At 46.3% G+C, this 20898-nt stretch overlaps 1 protein-coding gene across 4 annotated transcripts in view; it reads right to left on the bottom strand.

Moving 5' to 3' along the window:
* LOC140205411 (tubby protein-like) overlaps positions 1-13728 on the bottom strand; it is a 59224-nt gene extending 45496 nt beyond the window's left edge. For 3 of the 4 annotated variants that reach the window (XR_011887832.1, XM_072273008.1, XM_072273011.1), the window contains exons 1-4: positions 13114-13728; positions 8765-8806; positions 6814-6865; positions 5139-5280 (exon numbers count right to left, since the gene is read on the bottom strand). Coding sequence is in view for 3 of the 4 variants with exons in the window: in XM_072273008.1 (XP_072129109.1) it covers positions 5139-5280; positions 6814-6865; positions 8765-8806; positions 13114-13160 (283 nt within the window). In the remaining variant the exon portion in view is untranslated. Of the gene's footprint in view, positions 1-5138; positions 5281-6813; positions 6866-8764; positions 8812-13113 lie in introns of those variants that run through there. The other variant, XM_072273012.1, reaches the window with a different exon arrangement.
* Between the last annotated feature and the right edge of the window lie 7170 nt (positions 13729-20898).

The raw sequence follows: 20898 nt of genomic DNA, 5'->3' as shown, positions 1-20898 counted from the left end.
ACAAATTGAGCAAAATAAGTAGATAATACCAAGAGCATGAGTTGGTGAGGCGACACTTCATCTGCGAATATGCTGGGGGTGTCTGTTGTGTCCAGTGCTCCCGATGAGGCCTCTTCTGCACTGGTGAGACCCCTCATAAATTGGGGGACCACTTCATCAAACACTTCCATACCCTCCACCACAAGCAGGACTTCCTGGCAGCCAAACATTTTAATTCAGATTTCCCTTCCCGCTCCAAAGTGTCGGTCCATGGCCTCCTCCTGTGCCAAGCTGAGGCCACCCTCATTGTGGGGGAGCAACACCTTCTATTCTGTCTCGGTACCCTCCAACCTGATGGCATGAACACCAGTTTCATGCCCTGCCTTCCCCTATTCTCCACTCTGACCTTTCACCTCTTCTCACTTGTCTCTTACTTCCCCTTGGGTTGCCTCCTTCTTCCCTTTCTCTTATGCTCTACTCTTTCCTCCTATCAGTCTCCCTCTTCTCCAGCCCTTGACCAGGGGTGCAGTGCTAGCCGGAGCGCGTCCGGCATCTCTTTAAGAAAAAAGCCAAAATAAACAAGCTAGTTAATTAGGTGCCACCCAGGGTGATTTGAGTATCTCAGAAACTGCTGATCTCCTGGGATTTTTATGCACAACAGACTCTGGAGTTTACAAAGAATGGTGCCAAAAACAAAAAATAAAATCCAGCGAGTGGCTGTTCTGTGAGTGAAAACATCTTGTTAAATCCACTCGCTGGATTTTTTTTTTGTTTTTGGCACCATACTTTGTAAACTCCAGAGTCTGTTGTGCATAAAAATCCCAGGAGGTCAGCAGCTTCTGAGGCATTCAAATCACCCAAGGCGGCACCTAATTAATTAGCTTGTTTATTTCGGCTTTTTTCTTAAAGAGGTGCTGGACGTGCTCCAGCTGGCACTGCACCCCTTCCCTTGACCTTTCCCACCCACCAGGCTTCACATATCACCTTCCAGCTATCCTCCTTCCGCTCCCGCCACCTTTACATTTTCCTTCCCCCACCACTTTTCCATTCTGGCACCTTCCCTCGTCTTTCTCAGTCCTGAAGAAGAGGCTCGCCCAAAATGTTGACTGTCTATTCTTTTCCATGGATGCTGCCTGACCTGTTGAGCTCCTCCAGCATTTTGTGTGTATTGCAGAGTCCTGGAAAGAGAATCCGTAGGCTGTGGATTCAATTTGGATTTGAGCTGGCTGAAGTTATCCAAGCTGGTCAGGAGCCTGATGGTTGTACAGAGAACTGTTCCTGAATCTGGTGGTGTGGGACCTCCTGCCCAGTGGTAGAGGTGAGAAGAATGCATGGCCTGGGTGTTTGGGGTCCTTGATGATAGAGGCTGCTTTCTTATGGTGGTGCTCCTTGTAAATGTCCTCAATGATGGGGTGGGCTGGGCTGTATCTGACACTTTCCGTTCCAGGGCATTAATGTTTCCATATCAAGCCATGCTGCAGTCAGCCAGGATACCCTCCCAATGCACCTCTAATATTATATCTCCTATTAGCATCCTGCTTGACCCAGACCTTTTCTCTCCGAGAGAAATCTCTGTTTCGTTTCTCTCTCCTCCAACAAAGACCAATTCAATGGAGCTTACACGTGTCATCAAAGATCTTACCCCTAACCCACTGACCCAGAGACAATTCCAAGCCTATATGAGGGGTGATTGATAAGTTTGTGGCCTCGGGTAGAAGGAGTCAATTTTAGAAAACCTAGCACATTTATTTTTCAGCATAGTCCCCTCCTACATTTACACACTTAGTCCAGCGGTTGTGGAGCATACGGATCCCTTCTTTGTAGAAGTCAGCGTCTTGGACCTCCAGAAGGGGGTCCACAGCAGAGGTGATTGATAAGTTTGTGACCTAAGGTAGACGGAGATGAGTTATTACCCTTCAAACTTTCTGCATAATCACTCAAAGAGTTGAACTGTGTGTGCATCTCCTTCTACCTTAGGCCACAAACTTATCAATCACCCCTGCTGTGGACCACTTTCTGGAGGTCCAAGATGCCAACTTCTACAAAGAAGGGATCCGTATGCTCCACGACCGCTGGACTAAGTGTGTAAATGTAGGAGGGGACTACGTTGAAAAATAAATGTGCTAGGCTTTCTAAAATTGACTCCTTCTACCTTAGGCCATGAACATATCACACCCCTCATACATTAATTAGGTGATGGACCAAATCTTTCTGTGGCAAGTTGCTCCCAGCTGTGTCCACAAGACTAATCTCATATCCGACACTAATTTCACAACCTATAGACTCACTTTCAAGGACTCTACAATTCATGTTCTCAATATTATTTATTTTATATATATTTACACAGTTTGCCTTCTTTTGCACTTTGGTTGTTTGTTGGTCTTTATTTCTGTGTAGTTTTTTTATTGATTATCTTGTATTTCTTTGTTCTACTGTGCATGGAAATTAATCTCAGGGACGGGTTACACCTGAACCTGAGGGGTACCAATATCCTTGCAGGCAGGTTTATTCGAGCTGTGGGGGAGAGTTTAAAATAATTAGGCAGGGGGACGGGAACCAGAGTGATGGGGCGAAGGATGGGGCAATTGGTATAGAAGTCAACGCATTGCATAGTGAGACTGTGAGGAAAGACAGGCAGATGACAGGGCAAAATTGCAGTCAGTGGGACGAGTTATGGGGGCAAAATCAAAAAGGTTGATGAACATAGGACTAAAGGTATTATGTTTAAATGCAGGCAGTACAAGGAATAGGTGGATGATCTTGTAGTGCAACTAGTGATTGGCAGGTGTGACTTTGAGTCATTGAGGCATGGTTGAAAGAAGATTATAGTTGGAAACTTAACATCCAAGGATACACATTGTGTTGAAAGGACAGACAGGGAGACAGAGGCGGTGACATGACTCTGTTGGTAAAAAATGAAATCAAATCTTTAGAAAGAGGTGACAAGAGAGTCAAAAAAATGTAGAACCCTTGTGGGCAGAGTCAAGAAAATGCAACGGTAAAAAGGACCCTGATGGGAGTTATATATACACAGATAGATTGGAAAAATCAGGTTGGTGCTGGATCTCAAGAGAGAGAATTTATAGAATACCTATGGGATGGCTTTTTAGTGCAGCTTGTGGTTGAGTCCAGTAGGGGAAACGTAATTCTATTGGGTGCTGAGGAATGAACCAGATTTGATTAGGGAACTTAAGGTAAAGGAACCCTTAGGAAACCATGACCATAATATGATCGAATTCACCCAGCAGTTTGAGAGGGAGAAGATAAAGTCAGATGTATCAGTATAACAGTGCAGTAAAGGAAATTACGGAGGTATGAGAGAGGAGCTGGCCAAAGTTGATTAGAATGGGACACCCTCAGGGATGATGGCAGAACAGCAATGGCTGGAATTTCTGGAGGCAATGCAGAAACTACAGGATAGATACACCCCGAAGATGAAGAAATATTCTAAAGTGAGTATGAGGCAACCATGCACTTTTTAAGGAATAAATGTGTAGACTATTTTCTAACTTACTTACTGTCCATTACACCACTGGCGTTTAGGGCAGCAATGAAGGTCCTCCATCTCTGGCGGTGCTCAGAGCTTCCTTCATTACATCAGTAGTTTTTTCTCAGTTTTCAATACTATCAGTCATGCAAGTCCCGGGTGGAAACTCAGGAATTCCGTCACACTCAGATGTAGCAGGAGTCTTCATTGCTGTTTCCATAACAATTTTGCTTTACCATTCAGGGTTGTTAGCCCTGAGCAGAACCCCTAACCCTGGAAGACCGGTGGGCCATTCGTAGTCTGGCCTTTGACCTGTTTGGCATGGGTGACCCTACCAATTGCCAAAGCTCTGACTCCGGCCAACATAGCTCTCTGGGTCATTGAGGCACGCAAGCCAACCAAACCTAACATCAAGGTTGTAGTCCTCTTGGAGGACCATTTTCTAAATGTGGAGAAAATTCAGAAATTAGAGGTGCAAAGGATCTTGGGAATCCTTGCACAGGATTCCCAAGGAAGGCAAATGCAATGTTAGCATTCTTTTCGAGATGACTAGAACTAGGCTCAGGGTTAATAAGGCATTGGTCAGACTACACAGAGCACTGTAAATTGTTTTGGACCCCTTATCTAAGAAAAGATGTGTTGGCATTGGAGAGAGTCCAGAAGAGATTCATGGGAATGATTCCAGAATTAAAGGGTTAATGCATGAGGAGCATTTGATTGCTCTGGGCTTGTACTCGCTGGAACTTAGAAGAGTTGGTGGGGGGGCATCTCATTGAAACCTATTGAAAATTTAAAAGCTTTGATAATGTGGATGTGGAGAGGGTGTTTCCTGTAGTGGGCGAGTCTAGGACCAGAGGGCACAACCTCTGAATAGAAAGACCTCCATTTAGAACAGAGATGAGGAGGAATTTCATGAACCAGAGAGTGGTGAATCTGTGGAATTCATTGCCATGGATGACTATGGAGGGCGAGTCATTGTGTATAATTAAAGCAAAGGTTGATAGGTTCTTGGTTAGTCAGGGCGTCAAAGGCTAAGGAGGGAAGGCAGGAGAATGGGGTTGAGAGGGATAATATATCAGCCATGAAGGAATCCTTCAAGAGGACCACAATTTGTCATATAGCATTTGGAGGCCTCTGCCTCAATGACCCAGAGAGCTGTGTTGGCTGGAGTCAGGGCCTTGTGCTTTGACTTCTAGTAAGGTCACCCATGCCAAACAAGTTTAAGGGCAGAGGCCAGACTAAGACTGGTCCACCGGTCCTCCTGGTTCAGTGGTTTAGCTCAGGGCTAACAACCCTGACTGGTCAAAAAAATTGCTACGCAAACAGCAATGCAGAATCTTACATCTGTGTGCGACAATATTCCTGAGTCTCCGCCCGGGATTTGCATGACTGACAGTAGTGGAAACCACGAGGAAGATATTGGCACAATGAAGGAAGCCCTGAACAGTTCCAAGATCAAGAGAGATGGAGGAACTTCATTGCTGCCCTAAGCACCAGCAGCATAACAGGCAGTAACTAACTAACATGATGGATTGACATCGTAGATTTGATGAGCCAAGTGGCCTAATTCTGCTCCTATGTCTTATATACGTACTTTGAAAGTAAATTTACTTTGAACTTTGAATCTGCGTGAATAGACAACCCCCTCATTGCGCAAGAGTAAATGTGGTACCTGAAAGCACGTTCATACTGTGACTTTCAAATGAAGATAGCTGCTCTTTTTGGTGTCTGGGCTTCACCTTGACATGTGGGTTGGCCTGAACCATTAGGACATCCTGCCGTTTCCGCCTCTGTTTCTGTTGCAAGAGATTCCTCTGAGAAAACAGGGACAAATAACCAAAAGAGCTGTTACAGCACAGGCAGAGTCAGAGTGAAGCTCCCTCTACGTTGTCCCAGCTACTTCCAGAGCAGTTACAGAACTCCAAACACTCGGTGGCCACTTTCTAGGGTACACCTGTACACCTGCTCATTAATGCAAGTATCTAATTAGCCAATTACGCGGGCAACTCAATGCACAAAATTGTGCAGACATAGTCAAGAGGTTCAGTTATTCAGGCCGAGTATCTGAATGGGGAAGTGAGTTTGACTGTGGAGTGATAGTTGGTGCCAGATGGGGTGGTTTGAGGATCTCAGAAACTGCTGATCTCCTGGGATTTTCATGCACAACAGCATCTAGGGCAGAGGTTCCTAACCTTCTTTATGCTATGGACCCCTACCATTAACCGAGGGGTGTCTGTGGACCCCAGCTTGGGAACCACTGCTCTAGAGTTTACTAACAATGGTGTGAAAAACAAAAATAAAAGCATCCAGTGAGTGGCAGTTCTGTGGTGAAAATGCTTTGTTAATGAGAGAGGTCAGAGGAGAATGACCAGACTGGTTCAAGCTGACAGGAAGGCAACAGTAACTCAAAAACCACACGTTACAACAGTGGTGTGTAGAAGAGCATCTCTGAATGGACAAATCGTTGAACCTTGAATAGAGGGGCCACAGCAGTGGAAGACCACAAACATACGCTCAGTGGCCTCTATTATTAGGTATAGGACATTTCGGAGGCATCTACATGGGCATGTGAACATACAGTGAAGCAAGGGATCTGGGTCATGTGCAGGTTTGGTTTAGTTCAGCCTCATGATCAGCAGAGACAGATAATTATCCCAGCATGATCAGCGCAGGTTTGATACAGAGAAATTGCCCCAAGATGCATCCCCAGGGAAGAAGCAGCAAGTTCATTCACTTTCAACATTGCTGCTACCATTGGGCGGGAGGTACAGAGGCCTTAGGTCCCACAGCACCAGGTTCAGGAACAGTTCTTACTCTTCAGCCATCAAGTTCCTGAACCAGTGTGGATAACTTCACTCACCTCAACTCTGAACTGATCCCACAACCTATAAACTCACTTTCAAGGGCTCTATGACACATGTTCTCAGTATTAGTGATTTACTTTTGTATTGGCATGGCTTGTCTTCAATTGCACACTGGTGGTTTGCCTGTCTCGGTGTGCAGTTTTTATCGCATTTCCCTACTTTACTGTGAATGCCCTCAAGAAAACTGATCTCAAGGGACAGTACTGTGCAAAAGTCTCAGGCAGCTACGTCTCGATCTTGAACCAGCGTGGATAACTTCACTCACTTCAACGCTGACTCAATTGTATTTCTTTATTTTCCCGTAAGCCCCCGCAAGAAAATTAATCTCTGAGGTGACGTATATGTACTTTGATAATAAATTTTCTTTGTACTGTACTTTGAGCCTTTTCCAAATCCTGCCCCAAACATTTAGTGGGTGCAGACACTGGCAGACTATCGCAGAAGCTACAAACACATCATTTCAAGGCCCGCCCAGCCGCCTACCTGATTGTCAAACCTCTGCTGTCGCAGACTCTGACTATCCTCGTCCAAAACACTGTGTGAGAAGCAGAGACACCAGATGTCAATCTACACAGCACAGGGTGCAAAGGTGGGGCCAGTGCAGATGAGGGGGGAGGGTTTCAGAAATCTTGGCAAGGAATGAGGTGCGAGGGTAGGTATGGAGTGATGAGGGAGCTAAGAGTTGGTGGTGGAAGGGATTGATGGTGGAGGGGCAATGAAGACCAGAAGGAGAATCAATCACTGATGAATCACCGAGGAACATTACTGTGCAAAGTCTTAGGCACATAGAGTATATATAGCCAGCGTGCCTAAGACTTTTGCACAGAACTGTATTTGCCAACGTGGAGCGGAGAGCGTGTTTGTAAATCCGGCCGGAGAAAAGGATGTTAGGAATGGCGAGGGTGGAGCACCCTGGGAGGGATATGGGGTGGCAGAGAAGGAGGGTCAGGGGCCAGGGAGCGGCACAGGTGCAGACGCACCCAGCCCTGAGACACCGGGCAAGGTCAATTGGCTTACTGATCACTACAGAATGTTTCTCTGGTATTTCCTGCTCCCTCTCCTCTCCCTTTTCCCAACCAGGATTCCCGTCTTCCCACTCTCAGTCCACAATAGAGACCCATATCAGAATCAAGTTTATCATCACTCAGTTATAGGCATCCGTTAGTCTCATGAGACCATGGATTTGTGCCTTGGAAGGTATCCAGGGCGCAGGTCTGGGCAAGGTTGTATGGGAGACCAGCAGTTGCCCATGCTGCAAGTCTCCCCTCTCCACGCCACCGATGTTGTCCAAGGGAAGGGCACTAGGACCAATACAGCTTGGCACTGGTGTCATCGCAGAGCAATGTGTGGTTAAGTGCCTTTCTCAGGACACAACACGCTGCCTCAGCTGAGGCTCGAACTAGCAACCTTCTGATCACTAGACGAATGCCTTAACCACCTGGCCACGCGCCAAAACACAGTACAGTGCAATAAATAAAATTACTACAGCACTGTGCAAAAATCTTAGGCACCTTGGCTATATGTGAGGGTGTGGTTATATGTGCCTAGGATTTGCGCAGTAGTGTGTGTCATGAAATTTGATGTTATGTGGCAGCAGTACAGTGTAAGACATATAGTGTTAGTATAATTTCCAACAAAATTAGATAAATAAATCAATAGTGTGAAAGATTAATGGCAAGATAGTGTTCATGGACCTTTCGTAAATCTGATAGTGGAGGGGAAGAAGCTATTCCTGAAACATTGAGTGTGGGACTTTAGGGTCCCGTACTATCTCCCTGATGGCCGTAATGAGAAGAGGGCATGTCCCAGGTGGTGAGGGTCCTCAATAATGGATGCCACCTTCCCGAGGCAGCACTTTTGAAGATTTGCCCATGATGGAGCTGGTTGAGTCTACAGCCTCTTTCAACCAGTCCGAAAGCTCTCCGGGTGCGTCTGTAGAAAATAGCCGGAGCCTTTGGGGACGTACCAAATGGAGTGACAGTGAGAGGGTGAGAGGGGTTGGTGGTGGAGCAGGCGGTGAGGGAGGAGTTGGGATTGGGTTGGTGGGGTGGGAGTGGAGCAGAAGATGACGGGCAGAGGTGGGTCTATGTTGAGGGTGGGGAGAAGATGACCAGGGACCAGGAGTATGAGGTAGGAGGGATTGCTTTGGATAAGGGTGAGAATCTGTGGAGCACATCTGGGGGTGGGGGGTGTGAACCACTAGCGGCTAGTAAAGGTGGACAATGCAGGAGCGGACAGGCATTGCTTCGGGGAATATTCATCCTGTGAGGAAGAGCAGGGGCACAACTAGAGACAAGCGGAGAGCCTGAAAGAACATAGCAATATCTCTCATGTACAACCTTGGTAAATGGGTTCACAAAGCAAACTGGATCTTATAGGAAAGAAAAAAAAACCTATGGAATTAAAAATAGTAGAAAAAAAATATTCAACTTACCTTCCTGGGAGCATTGTAGAATAAATTGAAGAATTGTTAATCCTGGCATCAGAAACACAGAAAGGGAATGAGTGAGAGGCAAACATGGAGTGAGTGAGAGACAGAAATACTATTAATAAACTGTCATTTGTCTAGTTACCATGACTATGCTTCCTGTATCCAAGGGTTGCAGTGGATTCTTCCAATAAGGAAATGAGAGGCCAAGGCCATCATATTAACTAGCAACACACACACACACACACACACACACACACACACAATGCTGGAGGAACTCAGCAGGTCAGGCAGCATCTATGGAAATGAATAAACAGTCGACATTTCAGGCCAGTCCCGGCTTCAGGACTGGATACAAAGGGGAAAGGCACCAGGATAAAGAATATGGGGGGAGGGGAAGGAGGATAGCTAGAAGATGATAGGTGAAGCCAGGTGGGTGGGAAAGGTAAAGGACTGGAGAAGAAGGAATTTGATAGGAGAGAAGAGAGGACCATGAGAGAAAGGGAAGAAGGAGAGGCACCTGGGGGAGGTGATAGGCAGGGGAAGAGAAGAGGCAAGAGGCCACAGAGGGGGAATGGAAGAAGAGGGAAGGGGAGGGGTTGGAGGCTACCCAGACGAAATAGGAGGCGTTGTTCATTCACCAAGAGAGTGGCCTTGCGGCAAAAGAGGAGGAAATGGGCTGACAGTCAGAACAGGAATGGGGATAGCAATTAAAATGGTTGGCCACTGGGAAATTCTGCTTTTGGTGCTCAACAACATGGTCTGCCAATTTGTGACGTGTCTCACCAACGTAGAGGAGGCCGCATCAGGCCCATCAGACACAATAGACGACCCCAATAGGGACCCTTGCCTCACCTCGAAGGACTTTGAGGCCCTGGATGGAGGTGAATGGGCCAGTGTAACAGTTCTGTCACTTGCAGGGATATGTGCCAGGTGGGTGATTTGTGGGGAGGGACAAATGGACAAGGAGATCACAGTGGAAAGCGGCAAGGGTGGGGCAGGTAAAGATGTGAATGGTGGTGGAATCCCATTGGAGATGGTGGAAATTGTGGAGAATAGCGTGCTGAATGCGAAGGCTCATGGGGTGGCAAGTAAGGACAAGAAGAACTCTGTCACTGTTAAGGCAGAAGGAAGCTTAACTTGCATTTGCACAGAGTACTTAATCGGATAAAACATCCCAGGGTACTGTGCGGAAATGTTACCGGACATAAAACTGACTCTGCACCACACAGAGATATTATGGAAGGCAACTAAAAGATTATTCAAATGGGTGGCTTTTGAGGGGCACCTTGTAAGGTGAAGAGAGACAGAAGGGTTTCGAGGGAGGAGATAATCCAGAATTTAGGATTTGAGCAGATGAAGTTATACCCAAAAACGAACAAGAGGTCAGAAATGGCGGATGAGAGATCTTAAATGATCACCAGGCAGCAGATGTTAGATTCAGAATCAGAATCAGATTTATCATTACTGAAGCTGTTCCTAAAACGTTGCGTGTGGGTCTTCTGGCTCCTGCACCTCCTCCCTGATGGTAGTAATGAGAAGAGGGTGTGTCCTAATGGACTGTACGATGACATAGTCATGTGATCCAACATACCACAGTCAGGTGATCAACATTCTATGCCACACCAACCATGTGACAAGTCCGGCCAATTTTCCAGGCAACACAGAATTCCAGCATCTGCAGAATCTCTTGGTGTTCTGGGGAAAGGGGAGGGATGCAGCCAGTGGCTGGGTAACAAAATTTATGACGAGAACTTTGGCGCGATGCTATTACAGCTCATTGGAGTTTGGAGTTCAAGTCCAGTGCCCTCTGTAAGCAGTTTGTACGTCCTCCCATGAAGGTGTGGGATTCCTCTAGGTGCTCCAGTTCCCTCCCACATTTCAAAGGCATATTGTTTATTAGGTTAATTGTCATTGTAACTTGTCTTGTAAACAGGCTAGGGTTAACTATTAAAAAGATGGGTTGCTGGGCAGTACAGGTCATTGTTCTGCACTGTACCTCCAGACAGATAAATAAAGTAATGGTTTTGGCCTTTTGAATGTTTCAGGAGAAAACTTACTGTCCTCCCAGCAGAGGATAATTCTGGAGTTTAAATCAGGGCACGGTGAAGGAGTGGGTTACCAGCCTTTTTTAATGTTATGGTCCCCTACCATTAACTGAGGGGTCTGTGGACCACACGTTGGGAATCTCTGGTCGAGGGAGTGGTGAAGGGGACAATGTTAGATGCAAACTCCAGAATCTACTGTGCAGGATGAAGAACATGCCCTGCAACTTTCCTGACCGTAGGGTGGCACTTTGCTGCATCACTGGCACACGCTGCCACCCTGATAACTTTGCCATCCCCCTTTAAGCAGTCATTTCAGCTTGAGGAAGTGAGGCAAAGGTTTTCTCAGGGAGGTGACAGATTAGAGCTGGCAGTTTAAAGCAGATCACAGCCTGCTCCAGCTGTCAGGAGAATTTATCCCCCACTGAGACTTTATCAATGTAACAGAATGCCTGCACTAACTTTCAGATCTGTTATGTGTAACACTGCCATCAGTGATCACTGGCTACTTCATTAAGTTGCATTAATGATTGGGCGTACAGGTGTCCTTTATTAGGTACGCTTGCTTGTTAATGCAAATATCTAATCAGCCAATCAGGTGACAGCAACTCAATGCATAAGAGCATGCAGACACGGTCAAGAGGTCCAGTTGTTGTTCAGACCAAACATCAGAATGGGGAAGAAATATGATCTAGGTGATTGATCGTGGAATGATTGTTGGTGCCAAATGGGGTGGTTTGAGTATCTCAGAAACTGCCGATTTTCTGCACAGCAGATCCTGGGATTTTCATGCACAGCAGTCTCTAGAGTTTACAGAGCCTGGTGTAGAGAAAAAAACAAAAAAGAGAACATCCAGTGAGCAGCCGTTCTGTGGGGGTAAACACTCTGTTAATGAGAAAGGTCAGATGAGAATGGCCAGACCAGTTCAAGCTGACAGGAAGGTGACAGTAACTCAAATAACCACGTATTATACAACAGTGGTGTGCAGAAGAATGCAAAACACATCGAACCTTGAACGGGATGGGCTACAGCAACAGTGGCCACTGAGGGTATCTTTCTTTCTTTATTATAGTGTATCTGGCACTGAGACCCTGACGGCAACCAGCTGAATGTCCATGTGTGAAATTGAAGTGACACCCCCATGGACCTCAGTCAAGACTGGGAATGTGCTCATCAGAAATCAGGGGTGCCTATTAGTGGGGAACGATTGAGTTCAATCCTTAAGGGTTGACGTCACTGTGACAGGTTGCTGGTGACATCACATGGATAATGAAAGATGAAGTCACGTGAATTACGTTAGTTGTTAGATGCGGTGATATTGCTTTCATTTATGGTACAGACATAGCTGAAAGTTTTTACTCAAAGCCTGTACCGTCCTTCAACTCCCCTTCCACACACAACGTCCCTTTCCTTAGCAGAGGAGTTCCCAAACTGGAGTCCACGGACCTCTTGCTCAGTGATATTGGCCCATGGCATAAAAAATAAGGTTGGGAACCCCTGCCTTGGCAGGAATGTCAATAGAGGATGTGAGTTAATTGAGAGAAGGGAGTAGAGGGTATTTCAGGATACTTCACTTACGCTAGGAAGTTCAAGGAGGTTGGGAACTCACAAACACAAAAGGATCTGCAGATACTGGAAATTCTGGAGTAACACACACACACACAATGCTGGAGGAACTCACCGGGTCAGGCAGCTTCTATAGAGAGGAATAAACAAATAAACAGTCGACATTTCAGGCCAAGGCCCTTTCATCTGATTCCGCTCCATAGATGCTACCTGGCCTGCTGAGTTCCTCCAGCACTTTGTGTGTGCTGCTAACTCACAATGGGGGGGGGGGGTAGAAACACTTGTCTCATTTTACATTTCCATGGACAGCCACCACGTTCCACCCGCCATACACCGGCCCATTCGTTTCACTTCGCTTCTTCTGCGTGTTATTTTCTGGCGTAAGTTTCTATGATTTTTTAAACTCTCCCCAGCCTCAGCCAGCTCATATTCCCCCACCCCCTCACTCACCACACACCCAGCCCCACGGAACACCCTTGTCCTCGTGCTCGCTACCTTCACACCCTTTATATTCCTTCGCCCTCTCCATTCATGCTCACCTCTGGTGTTAACTCATCAAACTATCTCCTGGGGCATACCCTTCCCCCTAAAATCAACGACTCAAGTCCCGGAAAGTCTTGTTTTACTTCATTGTTTCTTGACCCTTTGCCCTTCACTTGGCATCAGAGGAGTGGACGTCACGGAGAAAGGGGTGCCGTCCGCTGGGTGAGTCCCAGACATCCTCTCATGCACTATAATACTCACAAATCAATGTCGCACTCCGCTTGCAAACCATCCAGCTCAAAAGCCATCTTGATACAAGACTGAGGGGTGAGGAGCAGGAGGGTTGTGTGTTGAACAACAGCAGGTAACTGTGAGGAATTGAGCCTTGAAAGAGCTAATCTCTCAAACGCTGACGTCCAGGTTAGAGAAATCGGATTGACCAGGGTTTAATGCAGAACAGTTGAGCTCTGCTGACTGGTTCAGGGTGACTGGTTAATTTTTTTTTTAAAAACGGCAACGAAAGAGAACACAGTAAGTGTCACCCCCAATCCTGACATCAGTCACCAGATCCCAGCCTTTCTCCAGCTGCCTGTCACTGGATCTCAGCTCCCTGGAGCTGGACACTGGACTCTATACACTCTGAATCTGACACGGGTCTTTCCCCACTCTGGAGCCGTGCCTTTTCCCTTATTCCTGGTCGTAGACCGAGTCCCATTCTGCTGCCCAGCAAGGAGTGCCATCCGTGAGTTCTCGCATCATCCTCTGATGTCCTCCGACTTCCATCCCCGGAGCCCCTATCTCTGCACCTGGGCTTCCCTATCCGGCCGTGGGCACTGCCATGGAACTCCGCCGCTACTTCCGACTCCGCTCGGCTCCTCCGCTTCAGGCGCTCCGTCATAAACAGATGTGGACTCTGTCATTGGCCCGAGGTTTCCGTGGCTACCATACGTCACCATAAGGCTGGAACGCCCTGCTTTGTAACGTGCGTAACATATTTGACTTAAAGCAGCGAGGCTGGCTCCGTCCGAGAGTTCTCTCGCTCGATGGGGCGTTATCAGTCGAGCTCTGGAAATGAACCTTTGAGCTGAGAATGTCCAGATTCCATCGCACGGCATTGTTGAATGAGGGTGAATTGTCTGTGACCAATGACAATCAATATTATATTTATATTCAGAAAGACTTGCATTTCTGCTCAACTTCCCAATCTCCCACACTCACTGAGCAAAACACACAAAATGCTGGAAGAACTCAGCAGGTCAGACAACATCTCCGGAGGGAAATGAACAGTCGCCGTTTGGGGCCGAGACCCTCCAGAATTCTGTGTGTGCCTCTTAAGATTTCCTCGGTGCTGCCATCAGGTAGAGGGTACAGGAGCCTCAGGACTCGCACCACCAGGCTCAAGAACAGTTACTACCCCTCAACCGTGAAGGGGATAACTACACCCATTCCATTTCTGGTGTTCTCACAACTGATGGTCTCACTTTTAAGGACAATTTATCTTGTTATTTCATGCTCTCGTTATTTATTGCTATTTATTTATATTTGCATTTGCACAGTTTGTTGTTCATTGATCCTGTTTACAGTTACTGTTCTATAGATCTGCTGAGTATGCCCACAGGAAAATGAATCTCAGGGTTGTACGTAGTGACGTGTACGTACTCTGATAATAAATTTTATTTTGAACTTTTAAGATTTGCACCACCTGCAGAACACTTGTGTCACCACATTCACTGAAGTACTTTTCAGATCAAAGCCAATTATAAAGGACAAACTGATCCCTTTAAACAACGAGTAGGTTACAAATTTAAATGATAAAGATCATTTCTCCGACTTGTCAGTGTGGAAACTTGCCCCAAGTTCACAAAACAAAACAGAACAAATGCAGTCTGGTTAATGGCTTGCAATACCAAAGGATGTAATGTTGAAATTGTATAAGGCATTTTTTAAGGCCAAATTTGGAGTACTGTGTACAGTTCTGGTCACCGAATTATAGGAAGGATGTCAATAAAATTGAGAGAGTACAGAGGAGGTTTGCTAAAATGTTGCCTGGGTTTCATCTCCTAAGTTACAGAGAAAGGTTGAACAAGTTAGGTCTTTATTCTTTGGAGAGTAGAAGGTTGAGGGGGGACTTGATAGAGGTGTTTAAAATTATGAGGGGGATTGATAAAGTTGACGTGGATAGGCTTTTTCCATTGAGAGTGGGGGAGATTCATACAAGAGGACATGTTGAGAGTTAAAGGACAAAAGTTTAGGGGTAACATGAGGGGGAACTTCTTTACTCAGAGAGTGGTAGCTGTGTGGAATGAGCTTCCAGCAGTAGTGGTTGAGGCTGGTACGATGTTGTCGTTTAAAGTTAAATTGGACAGCTATATGGACAGTAAAGGAATGGAAGGTTATGGTCTGAGTGCAGGTCGGTGGGACTAGGTGAGAGTAAGAGTTCGGCACGGACTAGAAGGGCCGAGATGGCCTGTTTCGGTGCTGTAATTGTTATATGGTTATATGGTTATACCAGTCTTTAGAATCATCTATTATCACTGACACATGTTGTGACACGTGTTGGCGCATGGCCAAGTGGTTAAGGCATTCATCTAGTGATCTGAAGGTCACTAGTTCGAGCCTTGGCTGAGGCAACATGTTGTGTCCTTGAGCAAGGCACTTAACCACACATTGCTCTGCGATGACACCAGTGTATGGGTCCTAATGCCCTTCCCTTAGACAACATCAGTGGCGTGGAGAGGGGAGACTTGCAGCATGGGCAACTGCTGGTCTTCCATACAACCTTGCCCAGGCCTGCGCCCTGGAAACCTTCCAAGGCCCAAATCCACGGTCTCACGAGACTAACGGGTGCCTATGTTGTGAAATTGGTTGATTGTGGCGGCAGTACAGTGTGACAGATAAAAAAAATCACCATAAGACAATGAGAAATGAATAACGTGAAAGAGGATTAGTGATGTGGAATCGTGCGCAGTACAGAAACCTGCTGGCAGAGGAGAAGAAACTGTTTCTAAAAGGCTGAGTGGGGCTCCTCAGACTCTTGTACTTCCTCCCTGTGGTAGAAATCAGAAGAGGGCACGTCCCGGATGCTGAGGGTCCTTCCTGATGGATGCCGCCTTCTTGAGGCACTGCCATTTGGAGATGACCTTGATGGTGGGGAGGCTTGAGCTCATGTTGGAGCTGGACCAGTCTACAGCTTTCCGCAGCGTCTGCGTTGGAGCCTCCATGCCAGACAGTGATGCGACCCGTCAGAATGCTCTCCCTAGCACATTTTTGGAAATGTGCTTGTCTTTACGATGATGATGATGATGATGATGACGTCGACTCAGATCTGAGAGGCCAGCGTCGGGCATTTTTCCTGCCTTACAAGGCACAGTTCGAAAGGCTGTGTGGGGCGCCACTCCTCGCACAGACGTTTCGCAGTATTATTTTACGAGGCCGAGTTGCGAGCTCGACATCAGAGCGCGCATGGGGGTGGTCTGTCGCTGGATCGAACTCGGGAACCTCCGTTCTCGAGCCCGGCGCTGATCTCACTGCGCCACCAGCCGTCACCCTATGTCTTTAGGGACATACCAAATCTCCCCAAGCTCCTAATGAAGTGCAGCCGCCGGTGTGTCTTTGTGATTGTATCAATATGCTGAGCCCACAATAGATCCTCATAGATGCTGATGCCCAGGAACTGGAAGCTGCTCACCCTTTCCATCATTGACCCCTCAATAAGGACGTGAATGTTCTCCTGACTTCCCTTTCCTGAAGACCACAATGAGTTTCTTAGAATTACTGACGTTGTTGTAGCGACACCACTCAACCAACTGATTTATTTCACTCTTGTACACTTCCTGAACTCCATCTGAAACTCCGCCAGCAACAGTGATGAAATCGGCAAATTTACGGACAGTGTTTGAGGAGTGCCTAGCCACATGGTCATGAGTGTAGAGGGAGAAGAGTCGTGGGCTAAACACACGTCCTTGAGCTGTGCCTGCGTTGATAGTCAGCGAGGAAGAAGGTTTTTACTGATCCACGTAGACTGTGGTCTCCTGGGGAGGAAGCCAAGGAGCCAGTTGCAGATGGAGGTACAGAGGCCCAGGTTTTGAAGCTTGTTGATTAATACTGAGGGGAGGTTGGTGTTGAATGCCAAAATGTAATCGATAAACAGCAGCCTGACAGAGGTATTGCAGTGGTCCAGGTGATCCAAAAAACAGTGAGTTTTCATCTGCGATAGACCTGTTGTGGCAGCAGGCAAATCCTTCTAATCAGTGGCAAAATGGTTGAGTCATAGAGTGGGACAGGACTAGAACAAGTGCTTCAGCCTAATTAGATTAGATTAGATTCAACTTTATTGTCATTGTGCCGAGTACAGATACAAAGCCAATGAAATGCATTTAGCATCTGACCAGAAATGCAAAGAATAGTGTTATTTACAAAATAACTGTGAATAAAAGGAGCGCTACAGCACACAAATATAAAAGTACTGAGACAGTACAATACGGATGCAATACTGCTTAGCGCTGTGATGTGAGGTTCAGCAGGATCACAGACTCAGGGAAGAAGCTCTTCCTGTGCCTGCTGGTGCGGGAGCGGAGGCTCCTGTAGCGCCTACCAGATGGGAGGAGAGTAAAAAGTCCATGGTTAGGGTGAGATGCCTCCCTGATAATGCTTTTCACCCTGCCCAGGCAGCGTTTATGGTAGATGTTCTCAATGGTGGGCAATTGGGTGCCGATAATCCGCTGGGCAGTTTTCACCACACGCTGGAGTGCTTTGCGGTCCGATACGGGACCATACCACACTGAGATGCAGTTGGTAAGTGTGCTCTCAATGGTACAGTGGTAATAATTAATCCTTACCTGCTCTAAATCCCACATCCTGCATTCAGTCCATATTCACCGGTTCTTTTCCTATCCATATGCACTCAGCGGCCACTTTACTAGGTACCCCCTGCACCTAAATAAAACGGCCACTGAGGGTATGTCCATGGTCTTCTGCTGCTGTAGCCCATTCACTTCAAACTTCAATGTGTTCTGCTCTCAGAGACGTCTTCTGCAAGCCACTGTTGTAACGTGTAATTATTTGAGTTATTGTCGCCTTCCTGTCAGCTTGAACCAGACTAACTATCCTCCTCTCATCTCTCTCATTAACTAGACTTTTTTTTTCAGGACCGCACTGCTCACTGGATTTTGTTTTGTTTGTTTTTCACACCATTCTCTAGATTTTAGAGTCAGTCGTGCGTAAACTCCAGAGATAGTTGTGCGTGAAAATCCCAGGCAGATCAGCAGTTTCTGAGGTACTCAAACCACCCTGTCTGGCACCGACAAGCAGTCACTTAGATCACATTTCTTCCCCATTTTGCTGTTTGGTCTGAACAACAACCGAACCTCTTGACCGTGTCTACATGCTTTTATGCCTTGAGCTGCTGCCATACGATTGACTGTTTAGATATTTGCATTAACGAGCCGGTGTACAGGTGTACCTAATAAAGTGGCCACTGATTTTAGGTCACGGGTTTTGAGAGATGCGGTTGGAATAGAATAGGAAAGTAACTTCAGTGCATTTTGTAGATGGTACGCACTACAAGCATGTGTGTGTTGGTGACGGAAGGAATGAATGTTTAAGGGGTTCGATGGAGGACCAGTCAAGAAGATGGCTTGAACTTCTTCAGAATTCCACTCAGCACGGCAGGTGGAGAATACCACACTATACTCTTGACTCGTGCCTTGATCAAAGGCTTAGCCGGTCAGGCCACGTCTGTAGGAAGAGAAATAGAGTTTATTTTCCACATCAGTGGCATTCGTTAGTCTTGCGAGACCATGGATCTGCGCCTGGAAAGTCTTCACTCTCCAGGGCACAGGCCTGGGCAAGGTTGTATGGAAGACCGGCAGTTGCCCATGCTGCAAGTCTCCCCTCTCCACGACACTGATGTTGTCCAAGGGAAGGGCAAGGGCCGATACAACTTAGCACCAGTGTCGTTGCAGAGCACTGTGTGATTAAGTGCCTTGCTCAAGGACACAACATGTTGCCTTGGCAGGGGTTCAAATTCACGACCTTCAGGTTGCTAGTCGAATGCCTTAACCACTTGGCCACGTGCCCACACATCAATGCAACTGGGGAGAGAATTATTAACGTGCCAGAAGACTGAGGGTCAGTGCTCTCTTCACATCCTCTAACTCACACTCAATGCGATATGTCACACGTGCTTTTCCTGGTCTCCCTCTGCAGCAACACCTACTCACACCATCTCAAAGCTGTTATGGTTCACAGTTCAATTTTATACATTACTATATTTAGTGCTGTAACAGACAGCACTTCTGCTTTCTTTCAGATTCTTCCCTCCTTCCTAAACCTCAGTGACTAGAACTCTATGCAGTACCCCTGCCAGGTTCCGACCAAGGTTTTATCATGTTGGGGACTAACCTCCCTATCTCTGTATGCAATGCCCCAACTAATGAAGATGCCTTATTTACCATCTTATCTAACAGCTCTTGACCTCTTGAAAGTATTTTGGACATGGACACCAAGGCTCCTCTGTTCCTCGGTATTTCCTAAGACCTTACCATTCATGGTGTAGGTCCTAGCCTCCCAGAATGCATCACTTCACTTCTATCAAGATTAATCTCTGACAGCCATTGCAAATCCCCTTGCACCACCACCTCAACGTCACCTTGTAGCCAAAGGTCAAAAACCAGAGGTCAGCGAGTTCAGAGGTCGAAGATTGAAGTCCGAGAGCCCAGAGGTCAAGGTTCAAAGGTTGAAGCCCCTGAGTGAGCTTCTTTAGAGGTCAGAGGCCCAAGGTAATGGGTCTGGGGCTAAGCGCCTCAGGCCTGACTTGGAGTTGGAGGCATGTCTGTTTGTGTGAGTGAGTGGGAAAGGGGATTCTCTTGCAGCTGTTGTAGTTGTTCTGCAGAACATTGTGAGCATGCTGCGCTGGCGCCAGCATGTGTCAACACGTAGGTTGTGTTGGTCGTTGGTGCAAATGCACGTTTCACTGTTTGTTTCAATGCCGTGTGATAAATAAATAAATCAGAATCTGAAGACTGTCCTCCATACTACCAGAAATACGACTGATCTTAGAGTCATCTGTGGGCTGACTAATTGTGATTCCAACCTCCACATTCAAATATTTCATGCATTTTACAAACAGCAGGGGTTTCAGTACTGATTCCTGTGGAACCACTAGTCAAAGGAATCCAATTACAAAAATAACCCTCTATCATCACATTTTCTGTCGTCCAGTCATCTAGTAGCACCCTAACCACCAGCATAGATTTGAAAACACAGCCAGATCTGCTGCAATTGCATCCTTTTTTATTTCAAAAGTAAACTTTGTTCAGAACAAGTTCAAAGTAAATTTTATTATCAAAGTATATCTATGTCACCATATACAACCCTGGGATTCATTTTCCTGCGGGCATACTCAGAAAATCTATAGAATAGTAACTGTAACAGAGTCAATGAAAGATCAACCAGAGTGCAGAGAACAGCAAACTATGCAAATGCAAATATAAATAAATAGCAATAAATAACAAGAACATGGAGATAATAAGATAAAGAGTCCTTAAAGTGAGATCATTGGTTGTGGAAACATCTCAATGGATGGGCAAGTGAGTGTAGTTTTCCTCTTTTGTTCAAAAATCTGATAGTTGAGGGGTAATAACTGTTCTGGAACCTGGTGCTGCCTGCCCTGAGGCTCTTGTACCTTCTACCTGATGGTAAGAAAAAAGCATGGCTTGGGTGTTGAAGATCTCTGATGATCGATGCTTCTTACCTACAACACGGTTTCATACAGATGTGCTCAATGGTTGGGAAGATCAATCTAAACCTTCCCTCAGATCTATAAAAACTAACTCCACTAAGGAATTATTCACCTCTGTTTTACTTTTGGAAACTTGCACTAAAATTTCACCTTTCTCCTTGCTGAAACCTCCAACTACAGAGCCCATTTCTTAGTGAATACCAATGTTTGTTGTACTTGTTTAAAACTTCAATCGTACTTTCTAGCTTCATGCACAGATTTCCCCTATTTTCACTAATGGGCCTTACTTTCCGTATTCTTTTTGG

Source organism: Mobula birostris, chromosome 11, assembly GCF_030028105.1.
Source record: "Mobula birostris isolate sMobBir1 chromosome 11, sMobBir1.hap1, whole genome shotgun sequence".
Classification (NCBI taxonomy): Eukaryota; Metazoa; Chordata; class Chondrichthyes; order Myliobatiformes; family Myliobatidae; genus Mobula; species Mobula birostris.
Note: the sequence above shows the minus strand (reverse complement) of the source record. Positions and strands in the feature narration are given on the sequence as shown.